This window comes from Blastomyces dermatitidis, assembly GCF_000003525.1.
Source record: "Blastomyces dermatitidis ER-3 genomic scaffold supercont1.1, whole genome shotgun sequence".
Lineage (NCBI taxonomy): Eukaryota > Fungi > Ascomycota > Eurotiomycetes > Onygenales > Ajellomycetaceae > Blastomyces > Blastomyces dermatitidis.
In genome coordinates, this window is record NW_025544774.1 from 7,549,598 (window position 1) to 7,566,237 (window position 16,640).

The 16,640-nt window shown below is 31.4% G+C and overlaps 1 protein-coding gene across 1 annotated transcript; it reads right to left on the reverse strand.

Moving 5' to 3' along the window:
• Nucleotides 1-15,515: 15,515 nt before the first annotated feature.
• Nucleotides 15,516-16,403, reverse strand: BDCG_16265 (uncharacterized protein; the record flags this gene model as incomplete). The annotated part of the gene is made up of 3 exons (XM_045425517.1): nt 15,516-15,794; nt 15,821-16,024; nt 16,182-16,403. 3 exons carry the CDS (start codon nt 16,401-16,403, stop codon nt 15,516-15,518), a joined length of 705 nt encoding a protein of 234 aa, XP_045279416.1.
• Nucleotides 16,404-16,640: the final 237 nt, after the last annotated feature.

The following is a 16,640-nucleotide window of genomic DNA, read 5'->3' on the forward strand; positions in this document are numbered from 1 at the left end:
AACAGTGATTACTGTTAGAACTGATCATGACAGCTTATGACAGTTTACTTCAATCAAGAAACTCTCACAGTGGCAGATTCACTGAGCTCAGAGACTGAGTGAGTTCTGGTTCAAGATAGAATATATCAAGAGAACTAAGAACTCAGCAGATGAACTCTCTCACAGATCAGACTATATTAAGAAGATCAGAGTGACAGATACAGAGAAGCTAGAGAAGATAGAAAAGCTTCACAGAATGCTTAAACTGAGTGTTGTAAAGAGATTGACTGAAGAGTCTTTTAATTCTCTGTAAGAGAAGAGAGAGAAGAGAGAGAAGAAGTCTGTACAACTACTCTCTATAACACTGAGAGTCAACACTCTAAGAATCTCTGTGAGAATTCTTGAAGAGAGTATCTATAATCTGAAGAGTTTGTGAGCTTTGAGAAGTACTGTGAAAGACCTGATGCAAGAAGAAACAGAGTATAAATCTTCATAAGATCTTCTATTCAGATTGTCTGAACTGCAACTGAAGAATGAATATGCTCAGTATATTCAGAAACTGCTCACAGCAGAAATCAACTCTGCAGAAATAAAGAATTAAAGAGACTTAAATAATCTCTTATGAAGAGAGAGCTGGATTTATATGCCTGTGAATAAGTTTCTACACATAGAACTCATTAAAAGGCATCATGACTCTTCTCTAGTGAGTCATTTTATAGATACTAGAACTCATGAGTTGCTTATAAGAAAATACTTCTGACTGAAGATATAAGAACTTATGAAGAAGATAGTGAATTCTTGTACTGTTTATCAGAATTCATGAATAGTGTAATTCAGACTATATGAAGAACTTACTTCTCTACTCATTCTATAAGAACCTTGAAAACAGCTAGAAATGAATGCTCTTGTGAATCTCTCTGAAAGTAAGAACATATATGATGCCTGTTTTGACAGTGTGCTGATGATAGTGAATTACTTTATTAAGATAACACACTTTATACTCATCTGTAAGAACTTGAAGTCAAAGAATTTGACTTATATCTTTATCTGTGATGTGATTCAGTTGCATGAATTGTCTGTGAATATTATCTCAGATAGAGAATCAATCTTTGTAGAAGAGTTCTAATCTAATCTGATAACTATACTGAAGATCTCACAAGATCTAAGCACAGCTTTTCATCAATAGACAGATGATCAGACAGAATATCTGATGAGTATATTGAAACAATATCTGTGATACTTTGTCAATTACAATCAGAATAACTGAGTGCATTAATTATCACTTACAGAGTTTATATACAACAACTCAAAACATGTCAGTACAGGCAAAACCCTCTTTGAGATTCTCACTGAGACTCATTCACAGATGATCTTGATGAATCTGTGAGAGTACACTATAGAGTGTAATAATGTCTGTGAATGAGCTGAGAGAATTCAGAAGATCTGAGAAGAAGCTCATGAATTCTTGAGAAAGACTCAAGAGTATCAGAAGAGATACTATAACTTCAAGCATATTATAAAGAGTTTTAAGAAAGATGATAGAGTCTGACTGAGTTTAAAAAACATCATTACATAGAGATCTAGTAAGAAGCTGAATCTCTTATAAACAGAGTCTTATAAGATTATGAAGAAAGTTAGTTTGCAGTTCTACAGATTGAAACTGTTATCTGAGTTGCAGATATACAATGTTTTTTATGTCTCTTTACTCTGTGAATATAAGAAATTCTCAGAAGAGAACTCTGTGACTCATCACTCTGTCTGTGAAGCACTAGAGAGTGAAAGAGAATATCAGATCAAAGAGATTGTTAACTCAGAGAAGTGAGATCACAAGCTCTAATTCAAGGTTCAGTGATAAGAATATTCTGACAAGATGAATGAGTTCACTTAAGAATCATTCAGATAGATAAGATATCTGCAGAAGCTGAGACATGACTTTTATACTGTGAATTCTGATAAGTCAGAATAATGCAGTCTTCACTAAGAATCTAGTTGTAACAAAGATATTAACACTGTTATTTATAAATCCTAGTCTATAAGATGATGAGTTTCTACTGAGATGAACAGTCTGCAGTGTATGTAAGAGAAGAAGAAAACATGTTCTTATTAAAACTAAAAAACAAGAAAATAAACAGAGCTGTGAATACAATTTAGAGATTAATAAAGAAAAAATAAAGAAAACTCACACTTATATTATTAATATCTGTAACACTCAATTCTCTTACAACTATCAATTTTCTTCTTCAAAGAAGCAGAGAGTATCATGCTCATAGTACAGACAATTATTGTATTTGATATGAAGACTGTCAGAAATACACAGACTTCAGAGAAGTCAGACATCAGAGCACACATAGTTGCAGCAGAGTCTTGAAGACTGATTATCTATATATGTGATTAGATATCTCTCATGAAGCTGTGTTCACTCTCTCAGTTACGCTGAAGTATTCAGTCTGAAAATAATGAAAATGTGAAGAGAGAGCTCATCTACTCAGGTCAACTTCTGTTACAAATTCATGATATTTACATTACCTTGATTACTCAGATTTTACAGGTACTCAAGAACTCATCTCTCATTGATAATGAGATTGCAGAAATGCACTGCAGTGTGAGAATCATTGATAGAGAATCTAGACATATTCACATATACCTGATCAGAGATTGTGCAGACAGAGAGAAGGTAATCATAGATCTGCAGAGCTGTAGAAGACACTGACAACATCAGAAGCTTTACAAGAACTATTAGCTAGAATCTGTAAGAAATTACTTATGAGAAGACTTACAGTAAAGGAGAGAACTGCACTGCTTGAAGCCAGAAGCTGGCCTGAGAGAGACAGGGAATTGACTGCTGATCTGAAGATCAGATGCAGTGATGAGGCTGAGAGAGATGAAGACACAGTTATGAGCAGCAGTGTCCCTGCTTCATCAGCCAGTAAAAAGCAATCAGAGAAGTTACAGAAATACTCATAAGAAGCTCAGCAGTGATCAGATATTATTTGAAGAGATTGAAATTGAAAAAATTTTTATTCTTGAGAAGTTCTTGAATTAATATATGAACATTGTTAGAAACACTCTCTCTCTGTCATCTGAATGAAAACACTTCATGAATGAATGAGAATACTCACAGTTTATAAGAATGAAAGCTGTTACAGAAAAAGAAAAAAGAAGATGAAGTTTCACAGACAGATCTGAGATATTTATACTACTCTAGAGAGGTTTGCTTACACTGTAAGTGATTTTATAAAACAGTCAGATCACTCTAGTAAATAAGAGTGATTATGAATCACAGACCTGAATCTTTCTATATGACTATAAAGAGTAATTGTAGACTGTGAACATCTTGATTCTATAATTCTATAGAGTTGATGAAAGAATGAGAAATTCCTCACAATTCTACAGTGTCAAAGAGTAATGATTTATGAGAATGAATGAAAGATCAACTTATAAATGTTTCTCTTTAATAAGAGTGATCTTACAGAGAGTGATTCATCTGTGAGATGAATCTGTGTGATGATCACATAAGAATCTTATGAAAATAGTTAAGAGTTAACTGAAACTCTTCTGTATAAAAGATGTGAGATGAATCTGTATAATAGTCAGAGAAGAATCTGTAGATTATAAAGAATCTTATGAAATAAGAAACTGAGTGACAGACTCTTTTCTCTTCATAGTAATAAGAGATTTTTCCTCACTAAGATTTTTTATAGATATAAAGGGTTTTTAGTGAGTATCACTGCAGTGCTGAGCTGACTATGAAGTCACTCAGTGAAAGACTTCACAGATGAAGCCTTAGAGAGAGAGAAGTATGTAAGAAATCTCACTTCTCACAGATTCTTTATCTCTATTTCTATCTCTCACATAATTAATAGAGCTAGCGGCCCTTGACTACATATAACTATATAGACTGGAGTTCGCGAATACTATTCATAACTCAGCTTGAATGCTATTATACATTTGACCTCTACATTTTATCTTCCTACCACAAACACTTCTAGTAGTTAACAGTACATATCATGTCAAGCTGCAAACACCCGAATAATCGCCTGCGAGCACTTATTCTTACAGATTATGAATGAAGATCTGTAAACAGAAAGATGTTAAAAGCTCTTCATTCAATACAAGATAGTATAAGCTGAAGAGTGTGAAGTATAATGTAAGATTACTCACTTATCTACACTCAGTGAAGTGTTTGTAACACTTATCTCACACATTTACTTTCTCAAAGTTATACAAGATTCATTTGAAAAACTCATTTCATGTTCATGAGAATAAATATCACTCTGAGTCTGTGAGATTTATCTTTTCATCAGTTATTTATAATGACTTCACTTTTTCATATAGAAATGCAGCAGATCTTAAAACTTGTTGAAATTCTATTAACTGTCTGTCTGTGAGTTCATATTCAATTCAATAATATAATTGCATCTGACTTAGTCAGCTCATTACAGCATCATTTTTTCAGTCATCATTGAAGCTTAGTAGCTTCAGCAGATCTCTCAGCTTGATATATTCTATACTTGAATTCTTATTCTGTGCAGCAGTCTCTGATGATGTGTACACTTCTGAAGAGATTGTGAACAATCATGATAAAATCTTCAGATTTGATATAGTTATCTGTCTGTGTAAACATTTGATCTTCTACTGCAGGCCTAAGATCTGATTTTCTCTATTCTTATTAATGATGATGATTGCATCAGCAAAGCTCTTCATAGTGAATACTTAATCTGCAGCAAATGTCAATTGTTATTTAACTTTCATCTCAGTCTGTCACTGTGTATGCAAGGCCTCAATCTCATTTAGAATTCTCATATGTGTACAGAGCTTCAATTTCAGTTCAGTGATCTCAGTTACTTTTCTTACTGCTTTAAGTAATCTCTCTGAGAGGTTCTGTATATCTTCCAGTTCAGATAGCAGAGAAGAGTGTTGTTCATATTAACTAGAAAAGATATTCATTTCAGTGATTTCTCATTGATTATACAATGTCTATCATTATATTACTGTATCATTATATTATTCTATCACTATATCACTGTATCATTATATCATTCTGTTATCATTGTATGACTTCAGTGATGGCCACCTCTTTCTTTTTATTCTTCATTTGAGTAGGAAGTGAACTTCTTTGAATCTGATTCATCACTTTCATCTTCTTTCTCACACCTCATCTGTTCACATCTCATACATGGCATTCACCTGAGTATGAAGTTTTCTCTCAACAAGTGAAGCAGTATTAATCAGATACTCTTCTACTCACTGCTCTTTGTACACTATCTTTTGAGATATTCTAGAACCACACTGACATAATAACTACAAATCACTTTGTAGATGGAATTATCACACTCTGAAGAAGACTGTGCTTCTCACCAGTTTTTAGACATGCTATCAGATGTGATTCAAAGGTTGCTTAAGCCAGTATACAATTACAGGTGTATGCCGGCTTCTTATATTGTAATCTTGTACACTAAATTAATTAGTGTATGCTATGGCCCCTTTACACTCATACGCGTATGCTAGTAGTTCGGAAGCGGCCGCGTTATTATCTGACAGTCATACATTCTTCCGAACCACATCTTTTCATCTTTCTACTTCTTTTCTTTCACTTTATCATTCTTCTTACTGATATTGACTATGTATAACTATTAGTTAATTGTATTAGAATTAATATATTTTATATTAAAAAGTGACTCATTTCTATAATAAGAGTAGTGACTTTCAGTGTTATTATAATAATAACTGATACAAGCTTCATGACACTGATTCAGAGTGCTGATACAGATGATAAAAGAGTCTTCTTCTCTGATACAGTGATTACAGAGAACTGCAAAAACAGTATTACAGAATTGTAGAAGAAGAGCTTTATAATTTGTATTAATTTTTATATTAATCTGATAACTCTCTTACAAGACTGACTCATAAGTATAGAATAATTTAATAAGAGTCTGTAGCTTCTTTAACAGCTTCTCAGACATTCTTTCAGCTAAATAAGTCAACAGTTAACTTGATAATCTAGAACTGATAGACACAGCAGAGACAGATATAGACACAGATATAGAACTGAGAATGAAGTTAATAGCTGATAGCTTAACAGACTGAATAAGATTATTAAGAACTGTGCTAACTGTTAAAATTGCAATTTTTATCATTTTAAGAATCTTACTTATAATGAACATGTTTCAAGACATTGTTTTCAGTTATAATAACAGTATTGATGATTTTTTGAACTTCTGATGAATTAATAGAGATAAATAACATAATTTCTGAAAAAAAAAACAGCTGATAGAGATGAGAGATGAGAGATAAGATAAATTCTTTAAAGAGAAAGAGAACACTCTGAGATTTATTCACTTTCTCTTATACATGTGTTGATAGCTGCAAGAATTCAATATCTCTTATTATATAATACAACACAGATCTCAATAACACAGGTCTCAGAAGATTCTCAATCTCTCAGATCAAAGATATCATTATATTAAATCTGAGCTGTATAGATTAATATTCAGATTGTTTCAATATCTTCTATAGACTGCTAACTACTCATTCTCAGATTCAGTGATTATAATAGAATCAGCTGTAATAGATTTATTAAATTCAATAATTGAATTCAGTGAATCTGTGAGCAGAACAGGTGAAGAGAATAGTAGAATAGAGAGTGAAGAACTTGCAGCAATGAAAAATAAGTGAATAAACAGATTAAATATAAACTGTGAAAAAGATGAAATAAAGAGTGAATAAAGCTATATAGAATATAGATTAGCAGAGACCTATAAAAAGAAAAGAGATATAACTTAGTTATCTATTAACTTTGATATCTTGTATAATTAATCTTGTGCATCTGTATACTTCTGCTTACTTCACTATCAGGCTGGTGAAATCTGGAATAATCAAAGAGTTATTCAAATAGAAGACCTTGATATATTTTGACCTGTGAAACTGCAACATATATGAGATCAGTCTGAAATTCAGTCTCAGAAATATCAAGAACAGCCTGATCAAGTGATAATTCTTGAAATTTATGAACAGTAATGATATATACAACTGTAATAGAGAACTGTGTGTGACTGCAGACTTGGTTAACATGAGAAAAGTCATAACAGCTGTAGAAGATAGACACAAGTTTAAGATTCTCTCATTTTAAATAAGCAGAGCTGTCATATTTGTCAAAATTAATTAGCAGTGTAAATGAAGAATCTTGACAGAGATTCTTCACATCTGAACTTCATACAATATCATGAAAAGTTTTAAGAGTACTGTTAATGAGACTGCAGTCTGTTCAAATATTCTGTAGAAGTATGATTCAGCAGTTAATAAAGAGAGAAAGATTCTGATGAAGATTATCAGTCTTATCAGAATCTAATTGAGAAGTGTCTATACTAATATTTATAATCTGAATATTAATAACAGGTTGTTTACAGCTTTAAATAGCATCATCATTATAGATATGAACATAGTACTTCTTTATATAAATATGAATTACATTCTCAAAGACTGAGGCTTCATGAGAGATAAGAGTCTGTACATACTTTGAAAGAAACTCTCAATCATTCAGAGTTAACTGATCAAGACAAAGATTTTTCAAGATGTCATAAAACTGACAGCTGATGACATCTTCATTCACTTATTATCAAATCACAGTAAGTTGAATAATTTTACTAAAAGCTAAGTAGATTTGACAGCTCTGAATATCTTCTTTATAATCAATACATCTGTTATGATAGAGTGAAGTTTGAAAAACAGATAAGAGCTGGTAGAAATCTTCACTGAGAATGATACTGAGATTATCAAAATAAGCATTCTTATAAGAGAATATATAATAACAGATCTGATCAATTCATGAGAGTTGCTGTAAATCAATCATTGACTTTTCATCAATTAACAGATAGTGAACATTCTTAAAAAGAGCCTGCAAAGATTGAAGATTTTGAGAGTTGAGCAGTTCATATAACATGTTCTTGTGTATGAGGAGCTGAAATAATGCATGCAAGGTTTAAGTATTAATGAAGTGAGCAGCTACATCAGTTAATGCAGCTTGAATGATTGAGATTGAGAGATCTTAAGCCTCTGCAAGATTTTGAAGAGTTGTAGATAAAATTATAATCAGATAAGTTTTATCAGTGTCATCTTCATTATCTAGATTAATTAGCAAAGAATCTGAGAATCTGCTGTTAAGAATCTCAGTATAATGATAGAGAATAGTGTCATGAAGAAGGCATTGATCAGAGTCTAGAGTCTTAAGTAAGTCATATTTATAAAGAGTAGTGTCTGTAGAGAAGTTAGTCTTCATATTATTTTAAAATTCTATATCAAGATTGATATAAGTATCAACATGAGAGCTTCAATCATAGTTGAAATCTAAGAACTGATAATCAAGCTGTTCACAGTTTCAGATATCAATGAGATTATCATTATCACACTGTGAGTTTTAACAGATGAGTAATACTCAAGAGAGATCAAGCTTCTCTTCATCATTCTGATCATTTTCAAACTCAGATTCTGGTTTCAGTATGTTCTCACTATAGACATTAACTGAGTGATTATGAGAAAGACAGCAATAATTAAAGACCTCTGTAAAAGAGGATTAAGAGATGAAGAGATCAACAATCTTGAGATCTTCAATTTGATAAAAAGAGTGATGAAGAAGAAGTTTGACATAAGCATAGTTCTCTGAATCAGTTTCAAACTGATAAATAGAAAAGTAGATTAACACTCAGAGTTTTACACAGAAATATCTCTTAATTTAATAACTGTGAGAAAAGATTTAAAGAAATTCAAGAAATGAAAGATCTTTAAATTCAGTTAACTACTGCTTATATTTTTTTAAAAAGAATGAATCATATTATAATTCATCAGATTCAAGAATATAGCTATGATAATGTTGAGATTCAGGCTGACAATCAATTATAATTGACTTGTGAGAACTCATTTATAAAGAAAGATTTAAAAGAAGATGACAAATCTTCTGAGCAGATCAATCACACTTATTAATAAGCTAATTCATAAGTTTAATAACTGTAGAGAGCAGTGAGTGACTTGAACTGACTCTTGAAATCACTCATTGAATAATCTGATGATAGAATTCTGTGTCTGTTTCAGTCTTGACAATGTACTTAGACAGATAATTAAGAACAGTACAGCTGTTAATGTAGAGAGTAATATCAGTATTTACTAGTCAGCTAACTGTAATCAATCTATTATAGTTATTGAGAATTGAGTCATTATAACAGAGATGCAGTCAGTAATATCTACTACTTAAAGATTTAAGAATAGCACAGTCAGTTCAGTATTTATACAGAAAGTGAAATTAGTAATATAGATTATCAGTGATCTGATGTTTATAAATACAGTACTTTTCACTACAGTGATGACATTGAACACAGTTGAGAACTGTAGATAAATGTTCAATGATATTTATCTGATCAGAATGACTGAGAAAAAGAAATAATTATACATCTTCAGACTGAGTGTAATTAGACTCAGAATTCTCAGCTGTAATAATAAGATCTCAGTAGTCAGCAAAGGCTTGATGAGAGTCTTCATTTATATCAAGTTCAGAATTCAGTATATTCTTATATTAAAATACACTATATGAGTGCACTGATCTACAGTCTTGCTACTTGTAACAAGTTCAGTGATCTAGAATTTTGAATTTCAGATCTAGAATCTTTTTCTTGAAGATTGTAAGCTATAGATGAAAGTAATATGTGACTATAGCAGAATAGTTATAAATACTATCTCTTACAAACTTCAACCTCTTAAGATCAGTGTCATGCTTTTAAATAACATAGTCAGAGAAGTAACACATCAGATTATCTTAGTAATAATCTGTGACTGAGAGAGTAAGAAATAGATACAGAGATCTGATATTTTAAACATAGACTTGTAGCTAATAATGTTTTACACTCTAAAAAGAATGAGTTTCATGAAGACTTTCTACAAACTGTGTAAGTGAATTCAAAATTATGACAGATTGTGAAGTGTTAGTAGTAAAAGCAGTCTACAGCTTCTCTAGAGTGAGATTCTTAATAAAAGAGTTAGTTTAATTGTAGAAAAAGCAGCTCTGATTATTAATCTATCTGTAGAATAGAGAATTGAAAAGAACATATTAAAAACAGCTATGACAGACAAAGCAGTTATTATGATATTTAAGAAGAAACTGTATATAATCTGCAAGACTAATTATTCTTTGTCTAGAAAGAATGAATTTAACTTTATCTTGTGAGAAAAGTGTTGAAAAGACTTAAGAAAAGAGTGAGTAAGTGTTGTTAAACTTACTAAGTAATGTATTACAGACTGAAGACAGAGTGAGATAATTAATCTGTTCTCACTATAGCATTTCAAGTTTATAACAGAGTTACTCAACTTCAGATCATAAGATTAAAAGATCTGAAATATCAGAGTATTCAGATGAAATATTCAAGTTATCAAGATTTAAATAATTCTCATTCTTAATAACTATTAATTCTTACTTATCAAGCTTATAAAAAGAAATCTGATTAGAGACATCTTCATTTTCAAATAACTGATTTCAAGTCTCTTTATCAATTACAATGTTCTGATAACTGAGATAGTTTTTATAGAGATAGATTAGTCATTGAGTAACAGCTTCTTTACAAATTATGAAATCTCAGTGAAACTGATATTATAAGCAGGAATCTGCATTTGAATTTAAAGACTTCAATATAATAATATCAAGATTCTTAGAAAGAAGTGAAAGAGTGTTATAAATATAATCAGTATCTTTAAGAAAGCTAATAATATAATCTTTATACTTATACTGATATTCTCTGACTTGACAGATCTTAATAAAGACATATATATATGAAATTAATATCTCTTTAATCTGACTGAGAACAGAGAGATCTGAATCAAGATTATCAAAATCAAGATTATTTTCTTAAGAGAATAAAAATAACTTATCAGACAGCTGTCTTAAATCAATAGTATAATAATAAGTATAAATATTATCTTAAAGATTCATTCTGAACTAGTGAATTTAATAATAACTACAGATCTTTATCTGTAAATCTTCAAGTATGTGATGAAATTTCTGTATACACTGTTAATTATCAGAATTAACAGCTGAATCTGTAAGATAAGTAAAACTCTGAGAGTTTATTAAAGAGTCTGAGACAATTACAGCTTATAACTGATTATATTTCTAAAGAATTATATTATTATTATTATTATTCTTCAATTATAGATGTATGCAGTCAGAGACTATGACATCTACCTGAGAACTTTAGTTCTCAGGGTTTTTTCTATGTCTGTAAAGTTAACTATTGTACATTCATCAATTTCAGATATGCAAAATCAGAAAATTCCAGCCCAGAATACAAAAACTGTTTACAAATTGCAGTGTTTTAACATCTTTTGATACTTTGTAACCATTTGACAATATCATGACAAAAGAAAAGAGAGAAAGAACACAGTCTCAAAGATAGACACATTAAATAGATAGATAGAAAGAAATTGAAAGGAAAAGATACAGAAAAAGAAAAAGTAAAGAGAGACTATAACAAAACAAATTCTTAAAAGAGAGTGTATAGCTGTTTTAACAGACTATATCTGATTGATTTCCTCCTCTTCATATTCAGATAATTCTGAATTTAGCCATTTTCTTGTAGCTGCTTGAGTTTCTGATAGAAAGTCTATTAAGTATTTAATTCCTGTCTCAGTTGAGAATAAGAATCTCATATTTAATTGATTTAGATCATACTTCTCTTTCAATCTGGCTCTGAGACTATTGTATAATGCACAGTGCATTATAATATGCTCAGGATTCTCATTTGTATTGCAGAATGAGCATTCTATTGAGTCAAATCTATCATCAAATCTTTGTATATAAGATTTGAAATAGCCATGTCCTAGTTTCAGCTGTATTATAGATGAGAATATTTTCTTTTTACATTTAATTGAACAAGATTTCCACTTGGGTTTTGTTTCAAATCTTGAATAATGTATACTCTTCTTTTGTTTCTGCCAGCTTTCATTCCACTTGTCTAAACAAGATTCTTTTATTTTTCTCTTTATAAAAGACCAGGACACAATTTTTTGAATAGATCTGCTTAATTCTGCACCCTTTTTTGCAGCTGAATCAGCCAATTCATTGCCATGAATATTCATATGAGCAGGAACCCAGTGCAGATGAATTCTCAGCTTTGATGTTCTTCTCTCTTGAATTTTTAAAACAGAGTTTAAGATCAGTTCAAGATTCATTTGATCATTATGAATCTGACTATTTCTAAGTCTTTTTAAAGCAGCTTGACTATCAGAGAATATCCATGCCTCTTTCAAACAATTTCCTCTTTTATAAGATTTTATTTCAATGAGTTTGAAAGCTTTCACTATTGCAAATAGTTCAGCATCAAAGACTTCACATTCAGAGCCTAGATTCCAGAAATCTGAGATAAAATTAATATTATCTTCAGTATAAGCAATGCCTGCGCCCAATCTGTTCAAGTTCTCATTTTTTGAGCCATCTGAATAAATCAGAATAGAGTCTTTTATATTGATTGTAGAAATTCTCTTCAAATGCTGTTCATATTCTTTCTCTTTTGATAGTTCACTTATTTGTAAGTCTATAAGAGATTCAAGCTTTTTTCTCCAGAGAGATAACTTCTCATGATCAACTTTTTCAACATTTAAAGAAGAAAATTGGTTTTTAATCAGAGAGCATAGTCTGTACAGTTGAGAAGGCATTTTCTTTGAAGAATTATTTTCATTCCAATCAAGAAATCTATTCCAATCCAGTTCATTTCCAGAGTTAATTGATGGAAATGAAGAAGAGACTCTTTCTCTGATTATATGATTTGAGCTCATCTTTACAACTCTCAGAGCATAGTTCATACAGGCCTTTTCAAATCTAATAGTAGGAGGAGGAATTGAAGCTTCAATTTCCATTGCTTTAATAGGAGATGATTTAAATGCTCCCAGAATTCTTCTCAAGGCTCTGTTTTGCAGACTTTGAAAGAGTTCAGTGAAATTCCCTTGATTATTCCACCAAACTTGAACTCCATAATCAGCTACTGATGTAATACAGGCTATATATAACTGTCTCATAGCCTGGAAGGATAGACCCCTCTCTGTATTTGATAGTCTGATTATGTTGTTCAATAGTCTTTCTGCCTTGACAGTTCTTTGTTGAATGTGATATTTAAAATTCAACTTGGAGTTTAACCATACTCCTAACCATTTGACATTTACACTGGGTTTAATCTCTCTATTTAAAAGAGTTAGAGATAGTTCTTTCTCATTGAATCTAGGAAAGAAATGAATTAACTCAGTTTTATCCATATCAAATTGAATTTAATTGATATCTGCTCTAACAAAGATTTCCTTTGCAGCTTCTTCAATTACTTTCAAATTCTCTTTGATAGTTTTTGAGCTGTAGACTAGACCAATATCATCCACATAACTCGGAGATCGCACTATTCTCATATTTCTATTTTTGAATAGATATGCAGTGTATATTGCAAATAAAATGGGTGAGATTGGAGACCCCTGTGGTACTCCTATTTTTATCTCAGTCTTGTCTTGTTTCATTCCATCAAAGAAGAGTTGTATAATTCTTTTAGACATAAAACAGTTAACCCATTTTATTAGGGAAAGTGGCAGTTTTAATATCTTCAATGTCTGAATTAACTTTGACTTTGAAACATGATCAAACGCTCCTTTTATATCAATAAAAACTGCAGTTGAGACCAGACCCTCATGCTTTGCTATTTGAATATCATGAACAACTGAGAGAACAGTGTCAATTGCAGAACACTGTTTTCTACCTCCCATTTGTTCACTGAATAAAAGAGAATCATCTATAGAGCTTATAAAAGATAGTCGAGTAGCTATTATCTTTTCTAAAACCTTTCCTAAACAGTTCAATAGAGATATTACTCTATATGACTTAGGAATTGAAGTTTTTCTATTAGGTTTTGCAAGAATCACTCCAGTGGCTTCTCTCCAGCATTCAGGATGATATCCATTTTTCAAGAGATTGAAAAAGAGCTCAAAATATTCATTCTTTAAGTAGGAATATGTATTTTGAATAATCAAGTGATTAATTGAATCTGGACCTGCAGCAGTTTTAACAGAACTTGAGAAGATAGCTGACTCTAATTCATCTTGTGTAAGATCAGGCCATTCCCAGTCATTTTCATCAATGTAGTTGAGAAGTGATAAATTCTCTTCCTCTGAATCTGAATCTGAATCTGGTGAGTTCTGAAAGAGAATTCTCATGAAAGCTTGACATTTTTCCTCAAAAGAGTTTGCTGTATATGATTCATTCTGAAACTCATATTCTAGAGCTGGAAGTTTTGCTACACTTCTTGTTTTAGTATAGTTAAAAGCTTTAAAAACTTCCTTCCCTTGTGCTTCTTCAAGAAATTTATTCCAGCAGTCTGTTTTAGCTCTTTTAATATCTGAAAAATATTCATTTCTGACAGTTTTGAACTCTTCATCAGATATTACATCATTCTTCCAATCTCTTCTAGCAGTAGCTAATTCTTTTCTTTTAGATGAGATATTCTCATTCCACCAAGGTTTTGAATACTCAGAAGATTTTCTTTTTGGAATATTATCTCTAACACTTGTTAGAATGATAGATGTAATAAGCTTCACTCTATTCTCAAGCATTTCATTTGAGATATCTTGACCAGAATTCCAATATAGCTCATTCTGTCTTTCAGATTTTAACAGTTTTATGCTTTCTTCAACTGCTTTCCAATCAGCTTTTTCAAAGTTATACTGATTAGAGAGAAGAGGATTTTCACTCATTTGTTTTTCACTCAGTTCAATATCAAATTGAATAATCTCATGACCTGATCCTGATGTCTCATTTGAATCAATAAACCAGTTTACAAGTCTTCTTTCCATTAGATTTTGTGACATGAATGTTAGATCTATAATAGACTTCTGTTTCATGCCTTTTCTAAAGAATGTTTGTTGATCAGACTTATTAACCAAATCTATTGAATGCTCAAAGGTCCATTCAACCAGATTATCAGCTCTCACTGCTCTCTTGCATTCTGAATTCCACCAGGGATGATGTGCATTGAAATCTCCTGCAATTATAGAGTTTCTTGATGGAGTTATGTTCAGAAATCCTCTATCAATTGTCCAGATATTGTTATTTTCCTTCAATGACTTTTCATTATAGATATTTATGAGCTGTATAGTATCAAACTCATTTTCTTTATCTATAATATCACCCACCAGAATATCAGGGTCAGACATGATATCAAATCTTAGATTAAATTGATATCTTGATCTCTTTCTTCCATAGATCACTACTCTTGACTTTATCTCAGACTTTTGAGGTAAAAAGCAGTAGTAGCTTGAATGAGAAATGACATATTTTTGCTCAGCATCAAAATTCGGCTCCTGAAGCAGTACAAAATCAACTTTTTGTTCAAACACAATTTGAAGACAAGAATAAATGCAATTTGAGTTTCTATCCACATTATTTTGAATAAATGTGATTTTTGAAGAGTTTTTAAACTTTTTTTGTTGTTTTTGTTGTATATTCATACTAAAAGAGAGTAGAGAAGAATCTAATCACTATCATCAGATAGTAGATTATAACTGTTCTGAAAAGTAGGAATCTCAACTGCTTGCATTATATCTAGTTTATCACCAGAGTCATTTCTCAATTCTCTAATCTTAACAGGAGTTTGAGGATTCAAATTCTGTTTACATTTTGCTGGAGAATTGGAGTTTGAAGACTTAGATAATTGAGAGTTTCTTCTTTTTGAGCTTGCAGTTGTGAGTTTACTGGCTTGACTCTTCTCTTCAGTTCTAGATTGACTTTGAGCTTCATCTTTTCTCCAGTTCTTTTGAGTTCTAGGAGCAAACATACATTCTTTAGAGCTAGATGCATGTTTTTCTTTGCAATTAGAGCACTTAAGCAGAGTATGTTGACAAATTTCACCTCTTTTTGAGCATGTTTCACATTTATGCTCACTAGTTTTGTGATCTCTGGCACAGAATGCACATTTTGAGTCTCTAAAACATGAGATTGCAAAGTGTCCATATCTTTGACAGTTTGAACACTGTGTTTGAGCTTTGAGATTCATTCTTGAGTCTTTGTATTCATGAACTCTCATTTTCAAACCTGCTACTCTTACTTCAGAGATCTTTGACTGTTCAAGTGTTTTTGTATATACTAGAACAGAGGCATTTCTCCTGCTTTGTCTGAACTCAATTGAATTTAGCCATACAGGCTCCTTTCTCAGTTGAATGGAGTTGTATTCTTCCAATTCATTTTTGAGAAGTAGCATTCCTTCTTCACAGTCAAAAATTTCAACTGGAATATCATGAAGAATGAATTTGCCCCACTTTTCATCTCTTTCAGATAGAATTGTTGTGTTTAGCAATGATTCTACTGCTGACTTCCAGAGATTCTCATTCTGAATAAGGAATTCAGCACTGAATTCAGGCATTGTAGTCAGAATAATAGAGTTTCCAAAGAATGATGGCTCAATTGAAGCTATAACTGGTTTTTGAACTTCAATATCAGTCATCAACTGAGAAAAGAACTGCTGATTAATTTCATTTCTGATTCTGAAAATGAGATTTGAGTTTAGCTTGTTTCTTTGCAGAATGTCCTGGTTTGAGACTTTGAGAATGAGTCTTCTATTTCTAGAGATTTGGAAGTTTTTCTCTTTTTGCATTTTCTT